This window comes from Branchiostoma lanceolatum, chromosome 13 (assembly GCF_035083965.1).
Source record: "Branchiostoma lanceolatum isolate klBraLanc5 chromosome 13, klBraLanc5.hap2, whole genome shotgun sequence".
Classification (NCBI taxonomy): Eukaryota; Metazoa; Chordata; class Leptocardii; order Amphioxiformes; family Branchiostomatidae; genus Branchiostoma; species Branchiostoma lanceolatum.
The window spans coordinates 8,191,567-8,206,390 of NC_089734.1; the positions used below are offsets into that span (position 1 = coordinate 8,191,567).

At 40.2% G+C, this 14,824-nt stretch overlaps 1 protein-coding gene across 7 annotated transcripts in view; it reads left to right on the plus strand.

Annotated features, from left to right (window-relative positions):
- The window catches only part of LOC136447493 (E3 ubiquitin-protein ligase ubr3-like), a 35,919-nt gene that overhangs the window by 4,794 nt on the left and 16,301 nt on the right, over positions 1-14,824 (plus strand). For 5 of the 7 annotated variants that reach the window (XM_066446477.1, XM_066446481.1, XM_066446483.1 and 2 more), the window contains exons 3-27: positions 1,431-1,573; positions 2,154-2,300; positions 2,619-2,729; positions 3,344-3,477; positions 3,811-4,039; positions 4,596-4,775; positions 5,050-5,183; positions 5,581-5,667; positions 5,907-5,972; positions 6,212-6,301; positions 6,652-6,780; positions 7,174-7,226; positions 7,558-7,777; positions 8,387-8,455; positions 8,830-8,896; positions 9,224-9,320; positions 9,770-9,917; positions 10,688-10,792; positions 11,157-11,236; positions 11,587-12,183; positions 12,397-12,485; positions 12,929-13,081; positions 13,534-13,664; positions 14,013-14,123; positions 14,435-14,635. In XM_066446477.1, the coding sequence (XP_066302574.1) occupies positions 1,431-1,573; positions 2,154-2,300; positions 2,619-2,729; positions 3,344-3,477; positions 3,811-4,039; positions 4,596-4,775; positions 5,050-5,183; positions 5,581-5,667; positions 5,907-5,972; positions 6,212-6,301; positions 6,652-6,780; positions 7,174-7,226; positions 7,558-7,777; positions 8,387-8,455; positions 8,830-8,896; positions 9,224-9,320; positions 9,770-9,917; positions 10,688-10,792; positions 11,157-11,236; positions 11,587-12,183; positions 12,397-12,485; positions 12,929-13,081; positions 13,534-13,664; positions 14,013-14,123; positions 14,435-14,635 (3,571 nt within the window). The remainder of the gene's footprint in view (positions 1-1,430; positions 1,574-2,153; positions 2,301-2,618; positions 2,730-3,343; positions 3,478-3,810; positions 4,040-4,595; positions 4,776-5,049; positions 5,184-5,580; positions 5,668-5,906; positions 5,973-6,211; positions 6,302-6,651; positions 6,781-7,173; positions 7,227-7,557; positions 7,778-8,386; positions 8,456-8,829; positions 8,897-9,223; positions 9,321-9,769; positions 9,918-10,687; positions 10,793-11,156; positions 11,237-11,586; positions 12,184-12,396; positions 12,486-12,928; positions 13,082-13,533; positions 13,665-14,012; positions 14,124-14,434; positions 14,636-14,824) is intronic. The other 2 variants (XM_066446480.1, XM_066446479.1) reach the window with 2 other exon arrangements.

Genomic DNA, 14,824 nt, shown 5'->3' on the forward strand with positions numbered 1-14,824 from the left:
GCAATTATTTTGTTATCTCTAGACTCTAGCTTAACAAGTTTTTTATGACCCATGAATTTTGCACCATGAGACCTCCAGCCCTAACAAGTTGCCATATTTAGAAAATACCGCTGTCAGATTGACACATTGTTGACCTATACCCCATATGTCACAAATACTAATAGGTCATCTTTATAATATATATAGCCCCAGACGGGAGAATGCTGTATTGTCTGCAGCAACTTTGTCTCCAATGTTACACTTTTGAACTTGAATTAGGATAGTTCATGCAGTTCACTCATTAGTAGCTTTCCAGTGTTCTGTGTTTCTTTGGAATACCTTCTCCCTGGTGCCTAACACTAGCCTGTAACCAATACAAATATGAATTTTAACATCTAGATGTGCTATTTTAAAATGTCTGGGTTTCTATGGTTTGTTATCTTATTAGCTGTTCAAATGCTTTCGTCTTTCTTGAGTATTGTTTTAGAGGGGCATGTTGATATATGCATGTTTATGCTTAATATCATCCAAAAACAACATATCACAGAAGAAGAATATTACTCTTGTTCCTGCCTTAATACGTATGATATATGATATTATGCTTTTGATATCATCCAGATATCTTATTGCATTACATCTGAAACATGTATCATTTACTTCACTTTCTGCTGACAGACATTAATAATTTAGAAACCTTCTCAGTAAAAGATGTCATTAGTAAAGGGATCACAGTTGAGATGAATAGATTTCTTGAGTAGAGTGGTGGTATGGCATCTCTTAACTGCCTTTCTGAGTGATCACCAACATTTTTTCCTATTAAGCACACCTATTTATCTTCATACAAACCTATATGATTAAGTACTTTTTCATATCCATGTTGAACTGACATGCATGGAAATACTTTGAATCAAAAAAATTCCCTACACGATTCTTCAGACATAGGAAGACTGAGTATGAACACAAGACATAAAACTATATTGTGATGAAATATATGTTTGCCAACATAGAAGTTGTGCAGATATTTCCCAGTAATTTGTCAGTGATACAAAACATCACATGTTGACAATGCTACAATTCACTCAACAAATGATGTGTATGTATATCCCAAGGTAGCTCTGCCATGGGATTTTATTGCCAATATCATGGTGGTACATGTAATTAAAGAAACCATCCCGTGGAATTTCATTTTCACAGTTACTGCCGCTGCATTAAATACATGAATAGGAAATTACATTGTCAGATCTCCAATTTAATGTCCCCCAGTATGATGCACTTCTGTATATCTAAACTGTGCATACCTGGGGGGTACTGCACTAAGGAAGTGGTGGATTTATGTGACCCGGCGGATTAATGTTAAATGGGGGTTATATAGAGGCCACATTGGCCTACATAGTAGACACTAGGTCAGTGTCATGCTGAGGTGTTAAGTGTTTTGCCCTTGAACTTCCCAGGTTTTGCCACCGACATGGCCCCGGCAGAAACATGAACGTTCCGCCCTGTCCACACGAAGTCCTGGCGGTCGCCGAGGCGATCATCCCGAGAATCCTGCTGAGAGTCGTCCAACACTTCCGTGACCACTGCAGACCTGGTATAGGCGAGTTACCCTCTCTATGTCTGGGGGCTTCTTATGCAATTAAAAGCATGACTCTGCAGTAGCATATTATTCATGCATTGTTATTCTATATTATTCATGTATGGTTATTCTCATGGTCTGTATCAAAACAACCAATGTTAACCTTATTCAGCCAATGTGTTATTGACGGCTTACATGTACATGTAAAAGGAAATATATACAACCCTTGTAACAAATGCATGACCTCTATTTTACAAACTGTTGGGGCATTGCATACATATCAACATACCAATACTAGTGTACATGTAGAAGAACTATTAGAAAATTGTAGAGGTGGTTACACTTTCTGCTTGTATCATTTAGTGCTTTAACCATTAAAATATCTATTCAATATGATAACGTTACCTGCATATATATACCTCCCTTACAGTTGTATTTCAATTAAAAACTACATGTATGTGCTTTGGCCTTTAATTTCCATTCATATTTTTGAACGCCATATGTCCAGGTTGTATTTCTTTTGACTCTGTTTAAAGCGTAAACTACTGGCTATCAGTGACTCTGAAACATGAGAATATTTAGTGTGACTGTGTGATTTTAGATGCCTATGAAGCAGACATGGATGCAGTACACGATGCAGACAGTGTCCTGAGTTACCTGCACGACTTAACCAGGATGGGAGCAGCCATGAGGAAGGTCCTGACACACTTCCTAACCAACCCACAAACTTACAAGAACTTCACTTACGGTAAGACTAACTTCTACTATGATTATCTTTGTTTCACCAGCATTTCTTTGCTAACAAGATAGCTTGATGGGATTTTGAAAAATAGTGGGGTGAAGAGAATTAGTGGGCCTAAGGAGCAAGTAAGAATTACATCTGGATCTGCTAAATGCTTTCAAACAATGAGAGATACATCATATATTGAATGTATGGTAACATCCTAGCAGCCTTCCTTAGCTTGCAGATTTATGTATAACTTTACCATAAGATCATCAGTGATGTTTACTTGTATTGTACCTCATTATGTATTTGATAAGGAAAGAACTATGTTTGTTGTTGTAGGGTCCACTCCCTCAGACCACAAAAGACAGCAATACCAGCAGAAGAGCCAAGAGAACTACCAGGGTGCCCTGGCCACCATCCCTGCCCCTCCACCACCCTTCTCTATGGAAGGTCAGAAGATTTTTACATATACAGTCATGTATTCATTTATTTATTTATTCATAAATCTTAGGGGTAGTCCCTTCAGTTAACTGAGTGACTGATTTCCAAGGGAGCCCTTACAAAATCATAACAAATCAGGATACAAAAGGATAATTTAACATAAACTGAATGAATATATAGTACCCTCTGCATCTAAACCTTTGGCAAAACAACAAGCTCCATATAGTGGATGTTTTCTTTGGCAACCTTCAAAGCTCAGTTTAAGTTACTCTGACAGGATTGGCAGATGTCCTGGAAATGCTGGTAAGTCCAGAAATTCCACCAGTTTGTCCGCAGCTGGTCCAAACAGTACAGGAAACTAATGTCAGGATGGTAGAGGCATTGGAACATCACTCTTGAGTTTTTCAAATTTCTGTTTGCCATATAAAAGACAAGAAATTCACTGAAAAGAAATGAAAAAAATTGTATATGTTCGCTACATGTATATGCCATTGTGTCATCTAAAAACAAGATCATTCAGAGAAATTGCAAAAAATTATTTGAATTGGTAAACTCTGGATTTGCTCCAAAAGTGTAACTAAGGGAGTATCCCCTTCATGACTTTTTAACTGTCTTAACTCCAGATATAGCAGCGCTGAAGGCAGAATTGGTTCACCAGACATTTCTGGAGGAGTTGATGTTCTGGACCCTGAAGTTTGAGTTCCCACAGAAGATGGTGACTCTTCTTCTTCAGATGCTGCCAGACAACGACTACAAGGTCAGAAAGATGGTTATTCTCTGTTGTCTCATCTGATTACATGCTTTGTTTTAAAACTTATTCCCCAATAGGAAAATAAGTTAAACTTTCCACCATTTCCATCTATATATTAGGCTTTATGGTTTATGACCTAACAGCTCTCCCATCATCATCATCATCTGGTCGTAAAGGTCTCATGGATGTTAATCACCCATGCTCTGGGCAAGCCTTCCAGGGTACAGCTCGCATTCCACACAGTTGATGTATGTAGGTTGTGCGTGGTCTGCCTACACTTACTCTCCCATACTGTGTTATATCTTTGTCTCACTAGCTTTAATATGTATTCACATTCAGGATGCGTTCACGCGGACTTTCGTGCAGCACTACTCGCGCATCTCGGTGGTGCTTGTGAAGGCGAGCGATGCGGACACCATGTCCAACCGCGTTGTGCACATCAGCGTACAGCTGTTCAGTAACGAGGACCTGACACGACAGATGGTGGAGACTCACCAGCTACTGGAGATCGTGTTAGCCGCACTCGTGCACATGATGGAGAACATACAGATACAGAGCGCATTACATGGTGGGTTGTTTGTATGATGTATTTTGTAACCTAACATAATAAAGAAAATTAGCCGCACCCATGCACATGCATGATGGAAAATATACAGATCCAAAGCGCATTACACAGTGTGTTGTTTGTATGATGTATTTTGTAACCTAGCATGATAAAGAAAGTTAGCCACACTTATGCACAATGTGACATGATGGAGAATTTACAGATACAGAGCACATTACAAATGGTGTATTGTTTGTATGGTCTATTTTGTAACCTAACATGATAAAGAAAGTTATAGTCTTGTGGTGATTTTGTGGTATTGTCCCCTTCACTGTTCTCGTGTTGTTATGATTGTAGATATAAATTCAGATATCATATGTTTTGGTTGATGCCCTGTGGCAAATGTGACATGTTTAAAAAGTCTTCTGTGCCTTAAGCACCATCTCTCTTGCTCGATGGCCACACTCTCCCTCTCTTACAGTATTACCCCTCTTTCTCTTTTGCCAGAAAGGACCCAGAATGGATTAACTGTTAATAGTTTCATTGAGGTATGAGTAACATTCTTGCTTTAATTTCCCAGATCCTGATCACAACTTCCACATGGTGGTGAACTGTTCCTCCTCCACCCTGAAGGACCACCGCTACTGGCCGCTGGTCAGCGACCTCATCAACATCCTGTCCCACCGCTCCACGGCCGCCATGTTCATGTCCAACTCCGCTCTCCTCGGCATGTGGGCGGAGTTTGTTTCTCTCTTCACTGGTGAGTGACAGATTGTTATGGGGCCAATCCCATAACCCTGCCTACCTTCTGAACATTCTATGGTAAGCATAGGTCACAATAAATATGGCTCATATGACACCATTGAACCAGCTTGACTTTGTGTTAACTTTATATACCGCGGATCTAGACATAAGACCCTAAGCACCTACAAATATGAGCATTACAGTGTCAGCATTCACAAGATAATGATTCACAAGACGAAAACTCCTCAACTGCTTTAAACTCATGACACGCCCTGTTGTGCCTGTTTCAGGAATGAACCTGAATGTGCGTGAGTTGGAGCATCATGTGGAGTTTGAGCCCAACACCTACTATGCCGCCTTTTCAGCAGAACTGGAAGCCTGTGCCTCCCCCATGTGGACCCTCGTGGGACACTGCAAACAAAAGGTATTCTGATGCCCCCAAATTTAGAGCTCATTAATTCATTAACATTTTTTCTTTTATTGCTTTTTTTGAATGCCAGCCATATAACAGCTATTGCTCTCGATGTTCAAATACAGGAATTAATATAGCAAGCTCTTTTTTTGGTTCTATATTTTATGGCCACTAAATTTGTGTTTGGCACTGTTTTGTCCTATCTTGCAGTGCTGAAGATTTCCTCAATCTGCAATGTCGTGTATCCAGGTCTTTCTCGAAGTTTTAGTGTCAAATTCCTTGTACCTGCCATGGGCATTCATAATGTCTTGAGTCATTAACCAACCAACCAACCAATGGTGGTGGAATCATTTATCTCATAGACAGTTTTACTTACTGATAGTTAAAAACATGTTCCTCTATTGTCCAGAACACTGACCACCTGTGCAGGGCAGTCATAGACAGTTGTCTCACCACACTACAGGACTGGTTTGATGCCATTTGCTTTCAGGAGACGGTAAGGAAATCTGTGACACTTACATTTGATGCTTTGCTGACTTGAGTTTGACTTGAGGTTTTTGCTGTTTCAACTTTGCAATTGAAACAATTCTGTAGTACAGCAGGAGTCATTTTCAGTGTCATGAATTTGTGGTGAAGAAGTCACACTAAACTAGACACCTCATAAGTTTCAAGATCTCCAGTATCTACGAGTGGAAGCAGGTGTGTCACCATGTCTTTGTGTTTCCATCCTTCCAGCCGCCTCCTCTTCAGGTGTCTTTCCACTTCCCGCTGCACAGACACCTGGCAGTGTTCATCAGCCAGGTATGTGGAGAGTATCTACCTGCCAATGTTACACATAGGAAAATTTGTATAGTATTGTTAATGATTTGTGATCAATGTGGAAATTACCACTGATGTTTTCTTTAAGTAAATGATACTGACCCTGGAATTCAGTAACAGTTACGTTCAAGTATTCCATGAATTGATTCTGTTATTTGTAATGAAAACTGTATCAGTACCAGTTTTACATACCATTTTCTTCACATGCCTTTGCTCTTCAGGCTGTGAGGAATGGTTCCATCAACATCGACACCATTCTGGGTGATCCCGACTTCCTGATCAAACTGATGGCACATCCACTGCAGATACAGGTGAATCTTCCTCATCCTAAATAATGTATAGATAATCCATATGCATGGATGTTTATTTCAGGATAAATGCACTTTAGTTTTAAGAGACAGAAGGTAGTTTCATCTGTCCAATACCACATCTAATGGGAATGTTCTGATGAAAAAAATTATCATTTCGGAAGTCAACGTTAAATGATTTCTAGAACAATCTGTCAATCCAAACTAGTAAGGTACGTATTACAAGTTAATGGTCCATTGTATTTTTCTGGTCAATCCCTGTTGGCAATGGTTATAAGTATTATTTGTCCTAAGTGGTTGGGTTATCATTGATTCAGCTGTACATAAACAGTCACTGTATTTCTTATTGCCAGGTTGCGCTGTGTGAGATCCACAGTGGCATGTGGGTTCGTAACGGCCTCCAGATCAAAGGTCAGGCCATGACCTATGTGCAGTGTCACTTCTGCTGCTCTATGATCGACCTTGACCTCTTCCTGCTGCAGGTGAACACAGCTGTCCTACACTCACACATAAGTATTAAGATATGCAAGACTACCTTTGTTTATTTGCAGAGTTTATCCTTTAAGCTTGTCTTGTGACAGGCTGTTGAAGTACATCTTTAATCAGAATCATTCATGGGGCCTGGTATACAGTGTATGTATGATTTTAGAAGGAACTTAACTTTTGATACTTGGGCCCTTCCAACTCTTAATGGTGTTATAAAATTTGATATTGGAGGAATTGGGACTAGCAGAACGGTACCAAGATTATGCAAGGTTAACTGTTTATTTATCCCTCATGTGTTGAAGTATCATTAGTATTTGCACCTTGAAATAATCACAAAGGTGTTATAGTTACTGTTATACTAATTGCAGCTGTTGTTTTGCACTTCACAGCTCTGTACCTCCAGACTGGACCCGGACTACTGTGTAAGAACTGTACTGGAAAGGTAAGGAGAGTTGGTTTCCAAGCACATTAACCATATTTCTACATGTCAGTTGTAATGATTTAAGCTTTCATCGGTAATGTTAGCATTTAGAAGTGAACATGTGTACCTTCTATTAGTATCCATACATATAAAAGAAGAAAGAGTTTAGAAGTGTCCGGGAAACAAGCACAGAGTTGATACATATTCAGATCAGCAAAATGGTAACACTGCAAGTGCATATCAAACCCTTATGAAACAGAATTTCTGTTAGCTATATCCAATGAGAATTTTCCTTAAAGTCCACTTGTATACTATTAGACAAATCATCATTCCTCTGTCTTCCCACTCCTAGATTTTCGGTGGATGAGTTCCTGTCGTTGGCCGTGGTGCCGGCTGACCTCCCCATGAACCCTGAGCAGGAGCTGTCAATGCTCCAGGGGGCGCTGCTACTGCTCTGCACGCTGCAGTCCACGCGGACGCACCTCGGGCTGAACGAGCGCGACCTGCTGAGACAGGAGATGGTGTCTCAGCTGTGTATGAGTGATAGAACACACAGCCAACTTATGGACCTAGTATCCTTTAATAGGGGCATTATCATTAGATAGAATTAAGCAACACTTACAGCTAGATGTGCAAAGGTTAGGTGTGACAGGTTGTTCAGTGTAATATAAGCAGCTGCTATCGCACGGGGTACCTGCGAAGCTGGTGTGTTACACGACGGCGTAATTATACTTAGCCATACAGATACAGATACAGATAGGAACAGAAGGCTTCTTGATATTGTGAATATTTCTATATTTGATTTAGCATCAATTTATTGATCCACCTAATTGCAATGTGCATGAACAGTTGATTGTCTACCTTACTGCTGTGATGAAATCTGTATTTCTTCAAGTAAACCTGTCTATTTCCACGTTTTTTTAACCTGCTTGATCTAGAATCAGTTTTGGGGAGGGGAGTAGTATGACATACAATTTTCCTACATGCAACTTTCCTACGTGCCTGACTTCTGGCATGTTTTATAACCATTTACAGAAATCACACAAGAAATTGTGTGCTGAGCTGTTTTACTCTACCCTGTAGGCTACCTTACAATAGTATTCTCATCAGCACCTGAAAGAATGAGTGCATGCATGCCAACACTCAGGAAAGTTTGACCCCTTAAGTAACACTTTCCTTAGCATCCCAAGATGCCGGAGAGAACGACCGGCAGCAACCAGATGAAAGACTTCGAGGCAACACTGAAAGAGGTAAGACTATCTGAGAAATCCTTAAGCAAAAGTTTGCCTGTTTTATATGATTTGATTTTTTTGATTTTATCAGAATTGCAACAGTGCAATACACGTGAGACACAGGCAGCTATTCCTGGTGTCATGACCCACACATGATGTACCCGTTTTTACACTTGGGTGGAGTAAGGAAAGCCACGTAAAGTGCCTTTTCCCAAGGGCACAACATCAGTGTCGTCAGAGGATTTGACCCAGGACTGCTGGGTTCTGGGCTGAACACCCTGCCGTTACGCCACACAACCCCATATGAAGAAAACTTCTTATCAGTTTGACATATTTCAGTAAACTTTCAGGATCAGAATTTAAAAAAAAAAAACTTTTTGTTTTATCTGTAGGTTGCAGACTTCAAGGCCCCCAACTTTGAAGCAGGAGGAATGCAGCAGGGCACATACACACCTAAAGGTAACTATACAGGATATACATGGACTGCAAGTTCTGTAGGAAAATACATAATACAGTTGTTATTCAAGCAACTGGATAGATTTTGTAAAGTGTATGTTTCGTTAATCACTATCTAAAATGTCTGACCAATTATCTATCCAGTTACTTGAGCAACTTTTGTGTTGCACATCTCGTTAGCTGGATGTCTAACCTTCATTGATATAGGTAGGAAAATAGTGTATTATGTATGTTTCTTTTTCGCATGAGCATTATCCAAATTAATTGAACAATATCACATTGCTAGTATTTAGTGATATTAATGTAAGCCTTTTTCTTTCCTTGTTCCAGCCTCTGTATGGGAGCATGAGTTTGACCCCATCTTCATCCTGGTGAGAGCAGTGCACAGGAGAGACTTCCAGACTGCCATGGACAGATACACCGCACAGTAAGATGGACTTTCTTTCTTCACTAGGAGAAAAAATTATGGCCAAGCATCATCCTTTTTTTTTTTTGAGAGGGAGATGTGAGATTTGGTTGTTGAAAATCCATGACTGTGTATTGTAAGCATGCATGGTTTCCAACACATCTAATAGTGTCCTCCTACCATAACTTGTAGATTGTAGAAAACTACTCTCCTCTTAACATCACAAAACACACACATTACAGAAAAAGTGGGATCATTTGTCTTCCACTGTATCAGAAAAAGAAGTCGAATCCAATAATTTAGAATTTAATGTTATTAGTTAGACTAGAATAGTCACACGTTATATTGTTCATCATTGTCTGTCCGTCCTTTTATGTTACATGTACTTAGAATCAGCCTACGGGCAAGAACTTGCAATTAACTTTCATTGTAAACAAAAAAATCATCTGATTTTGTTTCTCCTTCTTCAGCATGAAGCAGGCTGGCCTGGTGGAAGGCAGCGAGTCCCCCTGGCCGCCGTTCCGCCAACTGCAGAAGGTCCTGCACACCTACCAGGGCATCAGGAAGATCCTCAACAGCAAGACTCTTCATGGCCTCATCTTCTGCATACTCTGGAAGGTAGGAGGACTTGCTAGTATGTCTTTAGATATCTATACCTCTGTTTATTATATTGACATTATGTATAGTGGTGAGTGTATAAGTTTGCTTACCACCACACTAGGTCACATAGAGGTACAGTCTGTTACAAAACAAGGTATTGATGCTAAAATATGACAAAATCTTACTGAGGACCATTCAAATGTATATGTGGTACATTTTTTAATCATCAAATTGTCCTCTTAGATCAAGGTTTGGGAAAATTAACTAAGTAACAGCATTCAGCACCAAGGACAGGGACATTGTGATACTGTAAACGCTTTTAAGATTGTCTGCAGTGGCTTTAAGTTTGCGATAGCACTACTATACAGTAATGGAAACACCAGGGCCTTCACTGATTTAACTTTTATGTTGAACTTGTCAAGTGGAACATAGAACCACAGCATCAAGATCAAGAACAATTTCAAGAATTACAGTAGTTCTCTCAGTTCTGTGAGAGAAACTATGATATGAAAATTAGAAAATCTGCAGCTTAATCAGTGATAAGGACAGTCACTATATGATGTGTTTAACTCATTCAGCACCAAGGACAAGAACATTCCAGTTTGACTCTTGTTTAGCACCAAGGACATGTACAGTAGGACGTATTCAGCACCAGGGACAGATATAGCTGTACAGCCCATCAGCATTTTCAATACAGGCAAGATTCTCTTTGTGTGTATCAGACTCAGAGTTATATGTATTTCTAGACTAAATTTTAATTTCTTAAGCATTTTCTTTTCCTTCTCCAGTCATTGACTCTGTCCCAGTCCCTGCCTGAGCCCATCATCTACCTGTGTATCTACCTGCTGGACATGGCAGTGGACCCAATGTGCAACAAACCATCGTCAACTGTGGTATGTAACGTTTTCTGTTCTTCCTTGATATAACGTATGTCATATATCATTTTTTGTTACCTATCTTTTATCTATAATTCTTTTTGCGAAAGGAGAAAAATTAATATGAATTGAAGAATTGATTCTAGTATTACATGAAACCTAAATTTGATTTGTTTTGGGGACTACTTGGTGGAGAAGTTCTGGTGAAGCATTCAGGATTTTTTTAAACTAAGAGTTGAAATCAAAGAATAGTTTGGTAGTTGGAATAAGTCAAAATAGAAGGGGAATAAGGTTGATTCTGGAAGATTATGTTTTTTATCACTCTTCTTGTGAGTTTAAGCTGGAAGATCCTCTAAGTTAAGTGTTTTATCTTACTGTGTAGAAGGAGGATGTGGCAGCCTGTGTTCCAGACAAGAGATGGCAGCAGTGGTTTCCCTCCAGCAATATCCTCACTAACCTCAGGTACACTGTACTATATACTTAGCTTGTGAGTTACGACAAGTTGTAGCATCGAAATAAAGAAAACTGTTTGGTGGTGTTCATTATTCAATTCTCTATTGAAGGGTCTTCAAGGTCCTAACTGTCTAACTAACTTTCAGCTCCAGGGAATTTGTAAGTTCTATCACCAGAACACGTTACAGTTTATGTGCAAAAATGTGTAAAGCTCATTGACAGGTAGGGACATGTTATGTGAGGTGATGAATATAGTTTAATCAAGAAAATTAATTTCTAGGAAATCTCATTCACAGAATCTGATAGATGTTTCAGTGTCTATGTTTCTAAAGGAATTTGTGAAACTTTCCTCTCCACAGACATGAGATACAGTACATTACAGTACCTTTGAAGCAGCAAGAGTCGATGGAAGATCTGGAAGACATCCCGGAAGAAAACGAAGAAGACATGGACACAGCGTCTCCCAGTCCCAGCCGTCTTGGCTTCAGCCTCGCTCCAACTGTTGTACGGGGCGGTAACGTTGTTGTGACAAAATCGCGAGATGGACAGAGTCGGAAAAGTCCAGATGCCAGTACATCAAGCGAGTCTAGGGATCAGGGTTCGAGTAGTTGTGAAGACACAAGTGGAAGTGAACCCATGGACACAAGTTCATCAAACGAGCTGAAAATAGAGGTGAAACAGAGCATACTGTCAATGTTGGTCAAGTTACACGACAGGCTATCGAAGGATACCGATCGCTACGAACCGGCGGAGACCTGGGAAGATGCGGACTTGAAGTGGAGTAGAGGTGCGCGGAAGCACAAGGCGCGAGACGGCGCACACGTGATCGGCAGACTCCTGGACAGGATCGCAGCAACGTGTCAGGAAAACCTGGATAAGTTGAAGCAGTTGTGTTGTAAGACTGCCCCCAAGAAATTCCACAGAAGGTCTTCAGATGGTGGTGACAGGGAAGAGAGGTAACTGTTCCTATTGCAATAAAGTTGATCAAATTATGAAGAAATTATCACATTTCAGTTCAGTTCAAAGATGTAGTTTTGTGGTCACCTGTGACAGTCTTATATTCTGCACAACTCCTTTAACATACATGTACAAATTCATGTGTCTTCTGCAAGACCACGTGAAATATTGAATGTAAGTTCACTTCATTGGGTACTATGTTGCTTCTTCAGGAGAAGAAAGGCCCGTGACAAACAGGCCAAGCTGCTGGCAGAGTTTGCTGCCAAGCAGAGAACCTTCCTAGAGTCCACCAGCATGGAAGGCAAGTTGTGATCCTTCTCAAGTTCCAGGAAAACAATCTGTGTGTCTGTCTTATGCTATAGTGTATAAGAATGGACTGATTTTTTTCATCATTAAGTGATAATTGACAAGACTTGTTGTTCTCTGTTAGAAGAGAATTGTCCCAAATTCTACTACAACTAGCAATAAGTGCTGGTAAATTTTTTGGCCATGCCTTGGGGGTGGAGTGGTTAGTATAGTACTGCGATTGACATTTGAAATATGCATAACCTAGGGAATTGTTTTTTGGTGACACCTTGTTGAAGTATGTTTCTCTTTAATCTAATTTTCCAGCTTAAATTTGATTCATTATAACTGTAATTTTCAGCACAAAATAGTACTGATCTTGCAGAGAACCTTTTGCTAGTCATTACAATGTTGAGAAACCATCTGCATGATACAAGAATGTCTGAATTCTACCAACAGAAGACGACTCAGGAGAGGGTGCTTCAGCTGAGTCGCCTGAGAAGGAAGTGGCCCAGGAGGAGGAGCTGTATGACTGTGTGATCTGTGGTCAGACTGACCCGTCCACTCCGGACAGACCTATCGGGAGGGTGGTCCTACTGCTGGCTTCTAGTGGTCAGTACAGTTTATATATAGCCTTTTGTATCTTGGTGAATCCACACTGTTTTACTCTTCAATGTAATCAATCTAATGTATGAAACTGAAAGACACTCCAGAATCTGGTATTATAGTTCATCAGAGGCTAGATTGTTATGGTTGAATCCACTTTCAGCACCAAGGACAGGGACAATGTGATTCTGTTACTACTTAGTGATACTTGATGTAGCCTTTATGTCTGGGTGTTACACTTTATGCCATGTCTGTAGACTCTGACATTGTGAAACTTTCATTCTTTAAAACTCCTTTAGATTTTTTATGTCATTCTGTAGAATGCAATATAGCACATATTTTAGCTTCTTCTTGGCTTCAGTGATAATTCAGTATGTGCATTTCTGTATACCATATCAAAAATGTTTAATGTATTTATTTGGATGAAAAGTTATATCTGACTGGTCCTTTGTGTTTAGTTTTAGGACACAGGACCTCCAAAGATGAGCCCCCAAGGCTCCCCTGCAGTGATGGTGCAGCGTTGGACATGTTGAACTGTGGAAACACCTACGAACTCAGACAGTCAGTCATGCAGGAGAACTTCCAGATGGTGAGAAAGCCTTACATAAATGTGTAAAATGTGGAACTTTTAGCAACATCCCATACAGTAGCGAAGACCTACTTACAAAATAAGGATTATGAAAGTCATTATCGGAGTTACTAACCAACATTCTGACCAACAAAAGCTGGTCCAACCCATAAAGTTTGATAAAGATAATATCCTTTAGTTCGCAGACTTGAAAAAATGTGTATTGGATGCAAGATCATAAAGATGAACGTACCCATTGCAGCAATGTACTTCAAGTTTATCAACTTTATGCCATGATAAAGCCTACTGTGCAGTTTGAAATCTTCTATGTAGTTCAGACAAATGCATTTATGTGTGTTGAATCTGCAGAGTTCCTGCCTCCAGTCTGTGAGTGTGGGGTGGTTCGGAGGGGTTTATGTGCAGTCCTGTGGCCACTTCCTCCATTCTGACTGCCACAAGTCCTACATACGGTCTCTAAGGGTAAGTACATTGCCTGCTATCTGATGCCATACAGCACAGTAGATGGTGAAGCAATAAGGAAGCTGCTGTTAAACCTGACTGGGCAACCACCTGGTGCAGGCAACCACCTCCAGGTTTGACGTTGCTACTCTGATTTTTCTGAAGTGCAAAACAGGGCTGTCTCCAGGACCCGTCCCTTAGTCACAGGACGGAACTTTTGCTTGTTTGGATAGTACTCTCTGTATCTTATCCAGTGGTAGAGATTGAATTGTCTTAAGATATTATTTGCCTGTCTGTCTAACCTACATCTACATATTCCTGGTCCTTATCAGACCCCAGATTACCAGCACACGACCCAGAACATTGATGTGGACAAGGGGGAGTTCACCTGTCCACTCTGCAGGCAACTGGCCAACTCCGTGTTACCATGCCAACCGCATCAGCACCCGCTACAGAAGGTTGTTCTGGAGAAGAGGAGATACGGGTCTCACAAGAAAACCACTCCTGCTAAGGAACAGATCAAATCAGAACAGGTAGGTTTGTACTTTTATTATCAATTATGATCTGTAGGGACAATGTGATCTATTCTACAATATAATCAGCTTATTATCCTGAATTCAAGGTGAGCCATGCATTTTATACTTCAGTATGCTTAATTTGTAATGTATATTTGAAGGATGCACTGGTGTCAGATTTGATGAAGATTCATTTTATTTCTGATA